The 15626-nt window shown below is 42.2% G+C and overlaps 1 protein-coding gene across 1 annotated transcript in view; it reads left to right on the top strand.

Annotated features, from left to right (window-relative positions):
• SFXN3 (sideroflexin 3) overlaps positions 1-15626 on the top strand; it is a 49244-nt gene that overhangs the window by 6277 nt on the left and 27341 nt on the right. Inside the window, exons 2-4 of the mRNA XM_040436929.1 lie at positions 6200-6366; positions 10696-10866; positions 12435-12533. Of these exons, the coding sequence (XP_040292863.1) occupies positions 6203-6366; positions 10696-10866; positions 12435-12533 (434 nt within the window). The 5' untranslated portion in view covers positions 6200-6202. The remainder of the gene's footprint in view (positions 1-6199; positions 6367-10695; positions 10867-12434; positions 12534-15626) is intronic.

Here is a 15626-nt window from a genome sequence, read left to right as displayed (position 1 = left end):
AATATATACTAGTGCGTACTGTATATTAGTAACCAGCTCTGATATACAGTAATATATACTAGTGCGTACTGTATATTAGTAACCAGCTTCGATATACAGTAATATATACTAGTGCATACTGTATATTAGTAACCAGCTCTGATATACAGTAATATATACTAGTGCGTACTGTATATTAGTAACCAGCTCTGATATACAGTATTATATACTAGTGCATACTGTATATTAGTAACCAGCTCTGATATACAGTATTATATACTAGTATGTACTGTATATTAGTAACCAGCTCCAGTAGACAGTATTATATACTAGTATGTACTATAGATTAGTAACCAGCCCCTATAAGGTTTGTTGTGCTCGCAGTCTGGGTGGGGTCTTGGCACTGTTGCAGAGTTAAATTATCTGAAGAAAACACATTCTCCGTGAACAGATCTGCTCAGTAAGTTTCTGTTCCCTGTTGGATTTTATCTTATGGCCTCATTGCAATGAAGGTAAAAGCTGGAGCACAATGAATATTCTCTGCAGCGCCTCGACCTGTACGTGGGGACATTTGCACGTCAGAACACAATGCGAGTTCAGTCTCCAGCAGCGGAGGAATCAATATTGTCCTCCTGTCTTTCATGTCTTGTATATTTTACAAACAAAGGAAGTTCAATAATGGTAAACCAGGTAACGCCTCCATACACGAGCACGGGAGCTGGTGTCACTCCGACAGTTGTCATGGAAACTGCCTGTACGACGATGGCCTGGAATGCAGCAAGCGCTTGCTGACAGGCAACGGGGAAACCTTAGTGCAATGTATTCCATTATTCTTCACCTGTCAGATACTTCTTTGCAGGAAAAGTAGAACTGACTCGTAAAGCAGAAGGAGAAGGAAACAGTTAAAAAATAATCCACGCCTGCAATTGACATAACTCTTGAAAACGGAAAGTTTGAGTGTAATGTCTCTGGGCATTGTCCCAAAGGGCTGGGATTGGCACACGAGTTCTGGAAAACATGAGGAATGTGGCTTTCTGTAGGAGTCTCATGAATTTAGCTTTGGTTGGTTGATATGTTTTCTTGAAAACCAAGGTGTAAATTTCGAGGGGCAGAGGTTGCATTCTGGACCCTTGTCTCTGAGGTCACACTTGTGATATAAATGGCACTTAGCCCTGTTAGGGTACGACCACACAGTCAGGTTTCTGCATTCAGTTTTGGAGGCCAAAACTGGGAGTGAATTAAAATAAAACGGGAAATTGTATCTCTCCGTCATACTTTCTGTCCTCTTATGATCCACTTGATTTTGAATTCTGAAACTGCATGCAGGAACCTGCCCCTGTGGCCGCACCCTTACAGATTTTACGTTCAACCATCAGGAAACAGCTGCATCCAACTGAGAACGGAGTTCCGTCAATAGGTTTGAACCACTGTTCTTTCTTCCTTGTGCCAACCATAGTGATAAATGTAGGACTTGAAAGATGCAGGGAGGAAGTAGGGGCAGGTAAGTGCTTATGGTGCACTGTGTGGGGGCAAAGAAAGGGGAGACATTTATGACCATACTTGCTGGAAAAAGAGATGACCTCCTGGACTCCCAGAAGAGTTGGCAAATCTTCCGAGTTCCATGAAGCCTCCTGGAAATCAGCACATAATAAATGTTTCCTGTCCATGGTGCCAGGATGCTACATCATCAGATAAAGTCCTGGTGTCCAAATTCACGTTCAGGGGCTTCTGCTGTGTCCATGCAGAGGGGCATGACCTACAAAAGGTGCATGGTCACGTACCCAAAAAATTCAGCACCGCCTCCAAGATGCTGGTTTCCCAAAGTTGGCAAGTATATCTATGAAAACCCCAAAAATAGTAAAAAACGGGATTTTATAAATCAATCTATCTTTATTTCATGATTATAATAAAAACACATAATTAAAAAAGATTTAATCTGTGGTGGTACATAGAATACGCGTTTCGCTCAAAGCTTCATCCGGGGGACGATGATGAAGGTTTGAGTGAAATGTGCGTCGGGGTGCAGGGTTATCTTGGTCGGTATGGTATTCTTATGACTGGCACTGTATGTTGCTTCTACCTGGCACTTTTATGGGCGTTTTTTTTCATTTAGCCCATGTTTATTTGTTTAGTCTCTTTGCACTTTACTAGTTGTGTTTCTAGCTTTATACAATATTGCCAGTTGTATTTACCAGATATTTAACATCTATTATACAACCTTTTCCGTCCGTGTATGTCCCCTGCTTTGGCTATTGGTTTTATGTATTCTATGTACCACCACAGATTAAATCTTTTTAATTGTGTCTTTTATTATAATCATGGAATAAAGATAGATTGATTTATAAAATCCTGTTTTTTGCAATTTTTTGGGTTTTCATAATTTGGGGGTCATTGCACAGGTAGATTGTTTTCTATATTGTCCGATATGTTTATTGGTGTAAGTATAAGGGTCCATTTACACGTCCGTAGTGCATTGCGGATCCGCAATACACCCAACCGGCACCCTCATAGAACTGCCTATATGTCCTTATATAGGACATGTTGTATTTTTTTCCGGTGCCGCGGACCGAAAGATCGGGGGCGCGCTCCGGAAATGCGGATGCAGACAGCACACTGTGTGCTGTCCGCATCCATTCATGCCCCATAGAGAATGAATGGGTCCGCACCCGTTCCGCAATTTGCGGAACAGATGCGAACCCATTCTATGAATGTGTGAATGGACCCTTAGTATGAGTTAAAGGGGTTTTCCAGAAACATAATATTGATGACCTATCCTCAGGATAGACTATCAGTATCTGATTGGGGGGGTCCGACTCCCGACACCCCTGCCGATCAGTTGACATCACGTTCATTGTTCACATTGCCTAGGCCCAGCTCAGACCTATGCAAGAATATAGGTCTGGGTTGCAATATCAAGCACAGCCAATATCTAATGAATGCTGTTGTGCTTGGTAAGTTGGAAGCACCTTGATCTCTTCAAACAGCTGGTACTGATGACTTATCCTGAAGATAGGTAATCAATATTCTGCTCCCGGGAAAACCCCTTTAACCTAAAGAGAAAATCCAAGCCAAACTGTTACTCTGTTATGTCCTGTGCAGACCTTGACTGGTATTCTCTCTTTGGTGCTCTCTGAATCCCTGTGTCATGTATGGTCCCCTCAGGACCTGCACTTGGCATAACACAGTGTGTAAATTTCACCCAGAGTAATACTTTAAAGGGATATATCCATATGAAACCTTAGCATATTCACAGGATCTGATTGGTGAGAGTTTCATCTCTGGGACCACCATGTATTGTGAGAGGTATCCTCAGAGAAGAGAAAACAAGGTAGAGAGGTCACCATGGATGGACGCTCCTCACTCCATTATAGTTGTAAAATGCTTGTCTGTGTTCTCCCCATAGGTGGGAATACCAAAAATGGGTCCATTCTGAGACACCAAAGAGACTTTCAAAGCTCTGTAATGAATAATTGTTTAGAAATGACCTAAATATGTTTAAACCAATGCTTAGCAATAGCAGTCATAGCTTACTGGTGGTAACTTGTAGAGGAAACAAAAGCTGGTGATGCATTTTCATGCACACACCTATAGCCAAGGTCAGCTCCCTGTGTATGTGGGGTTGGACTATGGTAGTAACAGTGGAACTCTTTTCTAACACACTCCCAGCTTGTAGAGCATGTTTGCTTTGACATACCCAGTTGGCCCTGGCTTCTGATCAGGGTCACCTAGTGCTGATGCTCCAGCTCTTCTAGTCAATGCAGGAGAGAAGAAGCTGCCAGCCAGTTTCCAGCTCTAGATCGGGGGTTATCATCTTCATTTATTCTTAGAATTTTTTTTTACAGCAGAGAGTCATTGCAGTATTGGATTTGCATCCGATTGTGGACAGAAAATTCAGATCTAGCAGTGTCTGTCAATGTCACATCAAGGCTGCACTCTAACCGCTAACTCACATAAATATATGTACCAAAACGAGACTACTGCACCAGCTGCTGTAAGAAATATGTTGTGTCACTGATTACTAGAACCAACCCAGTAGTCCTTTGTCATGGGGGCTTTCCATAGCTTAACCATGGGTGTAACGGGGCGCGGAAGGCGCACTCAGTCTCCCATCAGCCGCAGACCTGCTGCTTAGCTTCGGGAGCGAGGATCTGTGTTCGGCTTCGTTTCGAGGGCGGCTTTTGCTAGCTGGGAGGCTCCCTGCTTCTAGGTCTGCCTTGAGCGCCAAGCTGATCACTCGGTGCTCGACTTGTCTGTCTGTCGGTCATGTGACGCTGGCCACGTCACATGACCCTCTTTTCCCACTATAAATACAGGCAACCTTCTGGCTACAGATTGCCTGTGATTCTGGTCCCTTAGGCTGTGTATTATTATTGTTATTAAGCTTACCTTTGTATTTGACCCTTGATCTGCTTCCTGACACCTCTTCTGCCTGCTCCCTGAACCTTGACGCTACCTCTCGGATTTTGACTTCGGCTTGCTTTTGGATTTTGTCTTTGCCTCTTCTCTTGTACTGACGTGACCTCCCAGATTTTTACCTTGGCCCGCTCTCGGATCTGTCTCTGTCTCCTCCCTCGTACTGACGTGACCTCCTGGACTGACCCCAGCTAGTTGACCCGCCTCGCCCTTACGTTTTTGGTGGTACCTTGCTTGTTCCACCTCTCTGTCCGCTCGAATGTGCTACCTCTCATTGGCTGTCCGCTTCCCTGCTGTCTCTATCGCTCTGCTTGCACTTACTCAGGTCAGGGACTGTCGCTCAGTTGCGCCCCTTCACCTAGGGCGGGTGGTGCAAGTAGGCAGGGACAGGGGACTGGGTGGCAGCTCAGGGGGTGCACCTCTGCTCTATCTTTATACCCGTGACGCTACCCCGTGACACATGGGCCTAGGTAACTGAGCTGAAGGCAGAAGAAGCATTGAAGTTCTCCAATAAATATTTCCTTTATGTTTTGCCTTTGTTTAGTTTCCGCTCCTGATTTATGGTAAAAAAATGCTTAGGTAAACTATGGAGGTTACAGCCAGCAAACTCTAAACTGCTACCAATCGTCCAACACCACTCCTGTTAGTAGATCTAAGGCTACCAAATGTAGCACCAGAGCACCAGAGCCAAAGGCCAGATAGACTTTGTTGCTTGGGACTTAGGTTACATCTGCAGAGTAAAGCAACAGTGAGCTCACAGGTAGCAGAACTTATTGGAAGAGTAGTCAGCTAGCCAGGGTCAAAACCATGAGAATAAGTAGAAGCCAAATTAGCAGAAAAGGGGTTAATCAGAAACCAAGTCAAAGTTGATACACAGAGGATATCTAATCAAGAATAGGGGGTGAACATAAAGCAATGTAGGGCAACAAGGAGCCAGGAATCAAACAAAATCACAGGCACTGACCAAAGATGACCAAGAGTCAATGCCTGATTTAAATCCCCCACCCACCTAGCCCTCTGATTGGACATCAAGCCAAGAGGCCTTTTTGGTTCGGTATCCTATCTCTGATAGGCCGACCATCCAGAGATAGGCATTGGAGGCTCCTATAGATGCTAATAGACTAAATAGTGCATCATGCTCCACTTTTTTGCCTGGTACAATGCCAGCCTAACTGATGGAAACCTGACTGAACACATTAGTCAGTGGGGTATACAGAGTATACAGTTCATATGTATGATTGATTGTAGCCATTTTCAGTAGGAAGAGGGGCGCTCTAGTACATGTTGCTTCTGTAAGTAGTAAAATGGAATAGCAATAGATAATGAGGGGCACTGCAAATTTAGGAAATGGCAGCAAGTACTATATGAATAAGTCAAATATTTAATCGATAAAATATTGATAAAATTATATGACAATAATAAAAACATACATAAAATAAAAGTGTATTCTGTAAGTCTGGACCTCAAATAATGGATGCCAATGCAACTCTATATGTAAATAGTCGCAAAAAAATCGCAATGCAAACAATCGTGAATGAATCGCAATGCAAACAATCGTGAAAAAATCGCAAGCAATCCCAAAAGATGTCAGCAATCTCTGAATGGCAGTAGTAAAATACTGACTAAGAAAAAGGATATTCATGAGCTTTTTATATTTTTTTTTTTTACTTAGGCAGAGATCTCTAAAGCATAAGATATAAATACAATATAAAATACTGGTTACATTTCTCTTACATTGATAACTGTCAGTTTTTACATACTTTATCACCATTCATAAAACATTTTATCGATCTTTGTATTTTTGCAGACAATGCCTGAAGACCTTCCTTTCAACATTAACATCAAGGAACCTCGATGGGATCAGGGCACGTTCGAAGGGAGAGCCAGACACTTCTTCATGGTAACAGATCCTCGCAATATTCTGCTTGGACCCAAAGTTCTTGATGAAGCAAAGAACATTATTGAAAATTACAGGTATATTTTTTATATGACAATGTTGCACTTCTTTTATAGGATTCTTTGTACAGACGAGGCAGTGCTAATTATATTTTACATTAGAATTTTTGTAAAACGGTGACTCTCGTCTCCAGCTCTCAGGTTCATCTGGTCATGATCTAATGAAAGAACGCTGATGGCAATTCCTAATGTTCTGATCATAAATATTTCTCTTGTGCAATCCTGAGAACACAACCTGTTGGAGGTAGTTAGGACTGGATTTGAGAAACCTTGTCATTAAACATACACGTTTTATTTTCTGATCTTCTGAGATGATTTCTTCCACCAGTTATAACATATTTTTCTAAGGTGAATATTTACTGAAATTTATGTTAAAAGAAAATCCCAATCCATATGCCTTACTAGGGCGCTTAGGACCCCCACTTGCCCTTCCCTTTATTAGACAGAGATCTAAAAAGCACTGCTACCACTTACTTCTTCATGGCTATGTATTACATAATAGCCAATTCATTTGTAATACTATAGATCACTAGGAGTCTCAGGAGCTGATTTTTTCTTCACCCCTTAGTAACATCCACCTTAAATGTGCGACCATGGCATCTGAGTGGTCAATTAGAGGGGAAAGCTCCCTCGGATGTTTGTAAACCCCCACTTCTCACCTGACCAGGGACGTAGCTAAAGGCTCATGGACCCTGATGCAAGAGTTCAGCTTGGGCCCCCTTCCCTCAGTGCTTTGTTTCTAGGGGCAGGAAAGTACATAGCCTTCATACTGCATTAGGCAAAAATTGAACTCGGGTGGCTGCCGAGGGCCCGAGTATCCCTGACCACCCACGATCTTCCACTTCAAAGTAAACCTGCCATACATCACACTTTCTATTTTCTCTTACTGAGGCACAGACAGCCCCACAAAGTATGCCCTTTGCAGCAGTTCTGTCAGCTTGGCGTGCAGGGCAGGGAGTGATGACATCACTGTACCCTGTGACCTTCTGACTACCCAACATCAGCCACAGCACAGGGCTGAGAAAGGGGTGTGGCTATGATAATATTTTAGCAATATATGGTATCATATCTATGTAGTATTCTTGGTTCTGGTATCGTATGTATGTTGTAATCATATCTGTGTATTAATATTGGTTCTGGTATCATATCTGTGTAGTAATCTTGGTTCTTGTATGGTATAAATATATTAATCTTGGTTCTGGTATCGTAACTATGAAGTTATCTTGGTTTTAACATCGTATCTATATGGTAGTCTTGGTTCTGGTGTTGTATCTATGTATTAATCTTGGTTCTGGTGTTGTATCTATGTAGTAATCTTGGTTCTGGTGTTGTATCTATGTAGTAATCTTGGTTCTGGTGTTGTATCTATGTAGTAATCTTGGTTCTGGTGTTGTATCTATGTAGTAATCTTGATTCTGGTGTTGTATCTATGTAGTAATCTTGGTTCTGGTATTGTATCTATGTATTAATCTTGGTTCTGGTGTTGTATCTATGTAGTAATCTTGGCTCTGGTATAATATCTTTGCAGTTTTACTGTAGATGGATGGAAGGGGACACATTCTTAATTCAGTCCAGGGCCCATGGTAACCTTAATTCGCCCCTGCTCACAACAAGTCCATGGGATCTGTTTTATTACTCTGGCAGCTAGGAACTTGAAAAAGCTCAAAGGTCTGCCATTGTAAAGTTATTTTAAAGTCCTGCTTCAGGCAATGGTGTCTTTTTGCAGTCTATGGCATAAGCGACCCAGTTATTGCATGTTCACCCCCTTTCCCCATTTTGCAAATAAAATAAATAGACAAAAAAAAATAAAACGTTTGTGGCAGACAATACACCTTTTTATAACAGTCACTAACGGGCTTTAGGTTAGGCTGCTGTCTTTTAATAGAGGCCTAGTCTAAGTACAGTGGAAAGCAGGAGCTGGGTTCCCTTTTGACAGCCAGGCTCCTGCCCTAATGACTGGTCCAGGCTGTATAGCCCCTTAGGAGCACCGGTCAATAGCGTCCTTGACATCTAAGTTGTTTAGAGGGAGAAGTCCGTCTCCCTCTCTCAGGCATCAGCACTGCTTCGAATGAGATTACAACAGGGTGCCGATATTTTAGTATAGTGGCAGGGGTCCAAATGAAGGGCACGAGGTCTGCCTGTAGTGTATGCCTATCAGTATCCCACTCACAGCATAATATACTGTACTAGATAAGGAGTACAGTGTATTATAGAAACAATCAGTAGATCGCCTGTCAAAGTCTTCTTGAGGGACTAATAAATTGCAAAAATACAAGTTAAAAAGTTTTATCAAATAAAAAAAATCTCCAAGTTAAAGGGGTTTTCTGGGATTTACATATTTATGGTGTAACAGTGGCTGCTTACCGCCGCGGTCCCGAGCGCCGTGTTCAGCGGTGATTTGCGGCCGGTGCTTCCCATTAACCGCTGCAGTCCTGGGCTCTGTCTGTGTGGGTGCTGTTGTTCTGGGATCGGCTCCACAGTTTCCTCTCAGCCCTGGCCACAGCATGCTTGCTGTTTGTTTCCTGCAGCACTTCCTTAAGGGCCAGCGCACGTCACTTTCTGGGCTTTATGGGTTAGGTCATGTGACCTTGCTGACCAATCCTAGCCATCCTTCCCATATATAAGTGGCTCAGCCCCCTTCCCAGATGCCTCAGTGCCAAGGTCCTTGTGTCCTGCTAAGGTTCCTGGCTTACGCTCGTGTTCTTGTGTTCCTGACCTGTATCTGTATTCCTGGACTCCGCTACCTGTTAGATCCCTACCTGCTTGCCTCGACTCTCCTGTTGCCAAACCGGATTGCCTGACCTGTACCTGTGCCGCCTGCCCTGACCTTTTGCCTGTCTGACTACACCTCTGCCTCATCCTTTGGTCCTGCACCTCTGGTACCTTTCTCAGGTACCTCCTGGTCCGCCTGGACCAGCTGTCTCATGTGCTTATCCTCCTCAAGAGGTAGCAACCTAGTGTTCCCCTCGGGAAAGCCTATCCCCACCATCAGGGGTACTGTGAAGATAGAGGGGTTCACGTAGAAAACGCCCCCAGAGGAGCTAGGACACGTGGCACAGTGGGTTCACACCCGCTGGTGCGTGACAGATGGCTTATTCCCAGGATATATCATCAATATCAGATCTGCAGGGGTCCAACTTTCGGGATCCCTGATGTAAAAAGAGGCTTTGGCACTTTGGGAGCACTTAGGTCATGTGATGTCACATTCATCGGTAACATGGCCTACCGCTATCAAATATATGGAGCTGTGCTTGGTAAGCTGTAAAAAGGCCAGGGCACTGATGAGCAACAGAGCTACCTCAAACAGCTGATCAGCAGGGGTGCTGGTAGTCAGGCCCCCACAGATCTCACATTGATGATCTATCCTAAGGATTGATAGCATTCTCTGTGTAAGTGTGTATACATAGATATCTGTTAGTCACCTGTTAGTCATCTGTACTGGGAGTTGTTCACTCAGGTGGTTTTAAAGAGGTTGACTCAGTTCTGCAAATGGCATTCATCATGTAGAGGAAGTTAATACAAGGCACTTACTAATGTATTGTGATTGTCCATATTGCCTCCTTTGCTGGCTGGATTCATGGTTACGACCACCCTGCAATCCATTAGTAATGGTCGTGCTTGCCCACTATAGGAAAAGGCACTAGCCTATGTGCGCTCCCATGGTCCCGGCCACCAAATAGGCAAGCGCTTTTTCCTATAGTGTGCAAGCACGACCATCACTGATGTATTGCAGGGTGGTCGTAACCATGGAAATGAGCAGTGTATAATATGATGGAAAAATCCAGCCAGCAATGGAAGCAATAAGGATAATAACCATACATTAGTAAATGGCTTGTATTAACTTCCTCTACATGATAAATGCTATTGGCTGAACTGAGACAACCCCTTTAAGTCAGAAAAAGCAGAGATGTAAAAGTATAAATGACATGTTTTACTGAATCTTTTCCCATAAAACCATATGTGGTGACAGGTTCTCTTTAAATATAAACTAATCATTTTAGTAGTTTCCCCCCATTGACATAGCTTGTGTTACAGTACATCAAATAGAAAAAGGGTTCAGACATGGAAGAGTTTTTCTAAAATTGATTTTCTGCAAATCCATGATGAATCTGTAGAGAATCTATAAAAATATGCAACAACTCCTCAATATAATGGACATGGCATATCTCCGAAAATTTGTAGGATGTTTCCTCTACATATGGATAGGGTTTTGATAAGTTCTTCAACATGTATTGTACTGTAACAGAAAGGAGGGGGAAGGGGGCGTGCTGATGAAAATTTCCCAAACTGTCCAATGATAAATTAATTTTTCTTCTTAGAAACTCTGACACTTATTATTAATCACAGAAATGGAGTTCGGACGCCAGGCCTTACTGAAGACCAGCTATGGAAAGCAAAATACATCTATGATTCCGCATTCCACCCGGACACAGGAGAGAAGATGGTCTTGATAGGACGGATGTCGGCACAGGTGCCCATGAACATGACAATCACAGGCTGCATGCTGACATTTTACAGGCATGTCACCATCTATCTATCTATCTATCTATCTATCTATCTATCTATCTATCTATCTATCTATCTATCCATCTATTACACACAGAATGGTTACTATATATGGTCATTTTCTAGTGAAAAAGTGGTCTTCTCTTGACATGAACACAGAAGTAGGTGAGAAATCATCAACAATTTGATACAATAGTCTGAACTTTAGTTCCCCAAGACAACATATTTAAGGCTGGATCAGCTGAGGATCTTCAGTTGGCACAAGCTGTCAGATGACAATTGGGACAAAGAGGTCCAACAGTGGACAACAGTGGACAACCACTTCTGAAGCTCACTGTATAGTTGTCACTTGCAGCTGGGATTTATGAAGTACCCAATTTTACAGTAGATCTTAGCCCGTTGTTCTATTTGTCTATTTCTAATCTCAGGAGAGAGAGAGAGAAAAAGCAGGAATCCTAAGCAGAAAGTTACTTATGAATAATTTACTTTTCATTAAGGGTTTCTATAGACACAGCTCAAACACAGAAAACTCTTTGGCATGAATTCATGTATTCAAGCTCAATTTAGCATGTTTTACATTCTTTCTGTGAGCCCAAGCTGTAACCTCTTATATAGTACACAGCAAAGAAATCTGATATTTAGTATGATGGATTTCATAAGCCAAGTACGGTATATGTGGTAGCTTCTTATGGTCAACTATATTTGTCCAGTGGAGACCATAAAAGAGAGGGGTGGCCATAGCAATAAACAAAATGCGTCTCCATTACAGTGTTGGTTTTACTACCCACCTCAGTTCTGTTTCCATGACCCTTGGGCCAATGACCCCTTGTTCCTTTTTAGGCTTTAAAGGGGTTGTGCCACCATTAAATGTTATTTTAATCTAATTTAGCATGAAAAGCTGATTACTTTTGTAATGTACTTTCTGTTACAAAAATGCTCCAGTTGTGAGATATTTTCTTTAATTCATTATAATGTCGCCCCCTCCTGAGGTGGTCGCACATGCTCAGTTCCACTCTTCAACTGTCACCAGCCATATCTACTGCTAGAAGATGTAACTGTTACAGGTAGAGAGAGCTGCAGCAGAAAGGCCATCTCCGCTGAGAAAGGACACACACCCTGAGAAAGAACATGTCCCCTGGAGCTGCCAGCTTGACCTAAATCTAGGAGATCAATTTTAGCAATAAAGGGTGGTAGCTCTGGATCTACAGTATGTGAGATATGGGTCTGGTTCTAGCTTTGTTATAAAGAGATTGTCATTTGCTATATGGAGCCTGATTTTCTTTTTCTACATCAATCATGACATAACGCCAGTATGGCCGGCCTTAGGCTTTGACTACAGCAAGACATGACAAGAAGCACCATTTCCTTATAATTTTTTTTATTGTGTCTGTAAAGAATAAATCAAGGCAACTGGACTTACTGTAGATTTCTTGAAAACGTTTTCAAGAAATCTACAGTAAGTCCAGTTGCCTTGATTTATTCTTTACAGATATACCATGACCTGGATAAATGAGAACCTTCACAGACATTTTTTAATGTGGAAATTCTATAATTGTATGTTTCTTTCCTCTTTCCTACAGAACAACCCCTGCTGTTGTGTTTTGGCAGTGGATCAATCAGTCTTTTAATGCCATTGTTAATTACACCAACAGAAGTGGGGACGCACCTATCACCAACAGGTAAAACACATTTTCCGTTCCTTCCAGTTATCTGTATTGTAACGGACCGTTTCAGCAGACAAGGGGTTAAAATCCGTTTAGGCGATATGCCCCTTTTCTGAGAGACAGGCACAGCTACTGCAGAACACCAACCTCCCGAACTGGATACAAAATAGCACTCCAAACTGGAACCTCACGAATAGCTGCTAGCAGACGAACAGGAATCAGCTTACACTCCTGGCAATCAGTCTCTAACAGCATACAGTGGATCCCCCCAATAACGAGACAAGGCTCCGTGTTGAGGGTCAAGCAGTGGTCTGACTGTACTTCACGTACAGCCTCTTTTATTCACAAACCAAAAACATAGTACTGCCCACAGGGTTTTGAAATACAACCAATCAATATATTACAACACATACAATGTAAGTACAGCAACCAATCGTTCACGCCCCTAGGGGACCAGAAGGAAGACTGCGACACAGGACAGATACAACATATCCCCACAATGCATCATGGTTTCCTCCTCTCTGTCCCGGAGACAACCGAGGAGCAATCCAATTATCTCTCAGGACAAAGGGAAATCGCCAATACACATGTGGATACAACAGGACAGACATCACCATTTAAACACACAATGGGACAATGGCACAATAGAAACACACCCAGCATATTCCTCCCAAGCTGACAAGTTACACTTATTATAAATTGTTACAACTTTGTGAGTTTACATTGTCCATACATATAACTTACATCAATTTAAACAGTATAACTTGGGGACAAACCTATCCAAAATTCACTTGAATAGGTTCAGGGGTTTAAAAGTTAGTATGGGCCATAATCCTGAGGCAAGAGGCTTTTAAACAGGCCTCTCCAAAACCCAGTGGCGAGGTTGGTTTCGCCACATGTATAGTTATTATTTTAAACTTTAACCTCAGCTGCATGGCATGACTGATCGTTTTAGTAGTATAATTTCTTAAAAATACAGTAATTCATAAACTGCGTTTCTAGATTTTTCTGTTCACCTCACATTTGTGTACTCCAAAACCACTTTCATAGAATATATACTGACACAGTACTGTAGTAGTTAAAAGGGATTTCCAACATTCTAATACTGATGATCTATCCTATATATCAACCAAATGAGAATCGGTGCTATATAATATCCATTAAAATAGTTTTTTATTTTATTATTATTAAATGACATAAAAGACATAAACTAATACATAAATATAGAGACCATTAAGAGTGCCATAAAAGACAGTCCACATTAAGATCACTGTTCAACAATGGATAATCACTATACAATCAGTAATCTTGCTTAGGGAAAGCTGTGTACCAACAACCAGGTCAGCATAAAATATCAAAGCTGGCTCCGGTGGTGCTCACAGCTACCTAGACTCAAAGGTGCATATAGCATAGGCATAGACAGGGTATATAAATCCTGTAGACAGACAGGTCATCAGTATCTGATCGGTGGGGTTCCGACTCACACCAATCAGCTTTTTCAGAAGGCACCATCGCTCCTGTGAGCACCTCGGCCTTCTCGGAGCTCACCAAGCACAATGCCGTACATTGTCTAGCGGCTGTGCTTGGTATCGCACTCAGCTCCATTCCCTTGAATGGGGCTGAGATGCACCTAGTCCAGTGATGGCTAACCTCCGGCACTCCAGCTATGGTGAAACTACGACTCCCAGCATGCTCCATTCATTTCTATGGAGTTTTGAGAACAGCCAAGCAAGTGTGCATCTTGGAAGTAATAGTTTTACCATAGCTGAAGTGCCGGAGGTTAGCCATCACAGACCTAGGCCATGTGACCGATGAACGTGTTGTCACTGGCCTAGGCAAAGCTGTGAGAAGGCCTTATCAAACAGGTTATCAGCGGAGGTCCTGGGTATCGGACCCCTACAGATCAGAATACTGATGACCTATTCTGAGGATTGATCATCAGTATTAAAGTCTCGGAAAACCCCTTTAATGGCGTTGGTCAAAATGAGAAAAAACTTTCTGGTTTTTTTTTAGCTGGAACAGCAACATCTCTCAGCAGGTGGCTGGTATTGCAGCTCAGCCCTGTGTAGTTAAAGAAAATACTTGTTTTAGCCCAAATGAATGATTGCAGTTGTTTATCGAAAATAGGAAACTCTTTTTTTAAACCCCTTTAGGTTTCTGTTTCGATCAAATTCTTGCTTTAGATTTGTATACACTTAAAAAAACAATTGAGGGTTATTTCCAAACAGATTTTGTGGCCTGCATCTGGCACAGATTCTGTCGCACGCCATGTGGCATCGGAATCTGCGATATCTTCCCCACTCGCCCCAGGTCCAAAAAAGGGTGTGTGGAGTGGGCAGCGAAGGGGACAGGCCAGCTGGCCCATCTCATTCATCATTTTCTACGCCCTAGTCTAGTGCAATTATTATTATTTTTTATTTTTTTTGCTTTCAAGTTCTTTATTAAATTGCATAAAAATGAATAACTCAACTGATACAAGAAAAAAAATCTGTTATAGTATATACCCCATATATCCCCCGACCTCTCTCCAGCCCCAGCAACTTACAGAGAGAAAAAAAATATATAAAAAAAAACGAATTCCACCTTTTTATAATTCCCTTCTCTTTCTTTCCACCTGCCCCATAAATGTAAATGTTTCAGTAGTTTCCCTTTCATTGCCATACTGAATTTCCCAGCAATACATGTCCTAGCACAAAGAGGGTCGGATTCTTTTCAGTTTTTCATTATTTCTTCTTGCAGTTTGGACTCCTTTTTATCCCAACAAGACATTTAAGACCCTTAAAAGGCCTGCAGGAGGCATGTAAATTATGATGAAGCATATCAACTCTATGGCAGTTTCTAGGCTAAATAACGAAGAATTAACTGTGGTGGACAGCCCAGCCCTTGCATCACCCTCACCCTTCCCTCGCCAGTCGCCACACCCCACCCTATCATAGACTTGGTAAGGGCAGAGTAAAATGCAGATTGTCAATAAAAAAAACTCACAAATGCATTAAAAAATCCACCAGATTTGTTACTTTTCTAAGCCAGAAAGAAGCATAAGGGGAATGATAAATCCCCCTCTGTCTTGTAACTTTTATATCTTTTTTTTTTTACTTCTTTTTTAAA

The sequence above is a fragment of the Bufo bufo genome, chromosome 6, assembly GCF_905171765.1.
Source record: "Bufo bufo chromosome 6, aBufBuf1.1, whole genome shotgun sequence".
NCBI lineage: Eukaryota > Metazoa > Chordata > Amphibia > Anura > Bufonidae > Bufo > Bufo bufo.
Note: the sequence above shows the minus strand (reverse complement) of the source record. Positions and strands in the feature narration are given on the sequence as shown.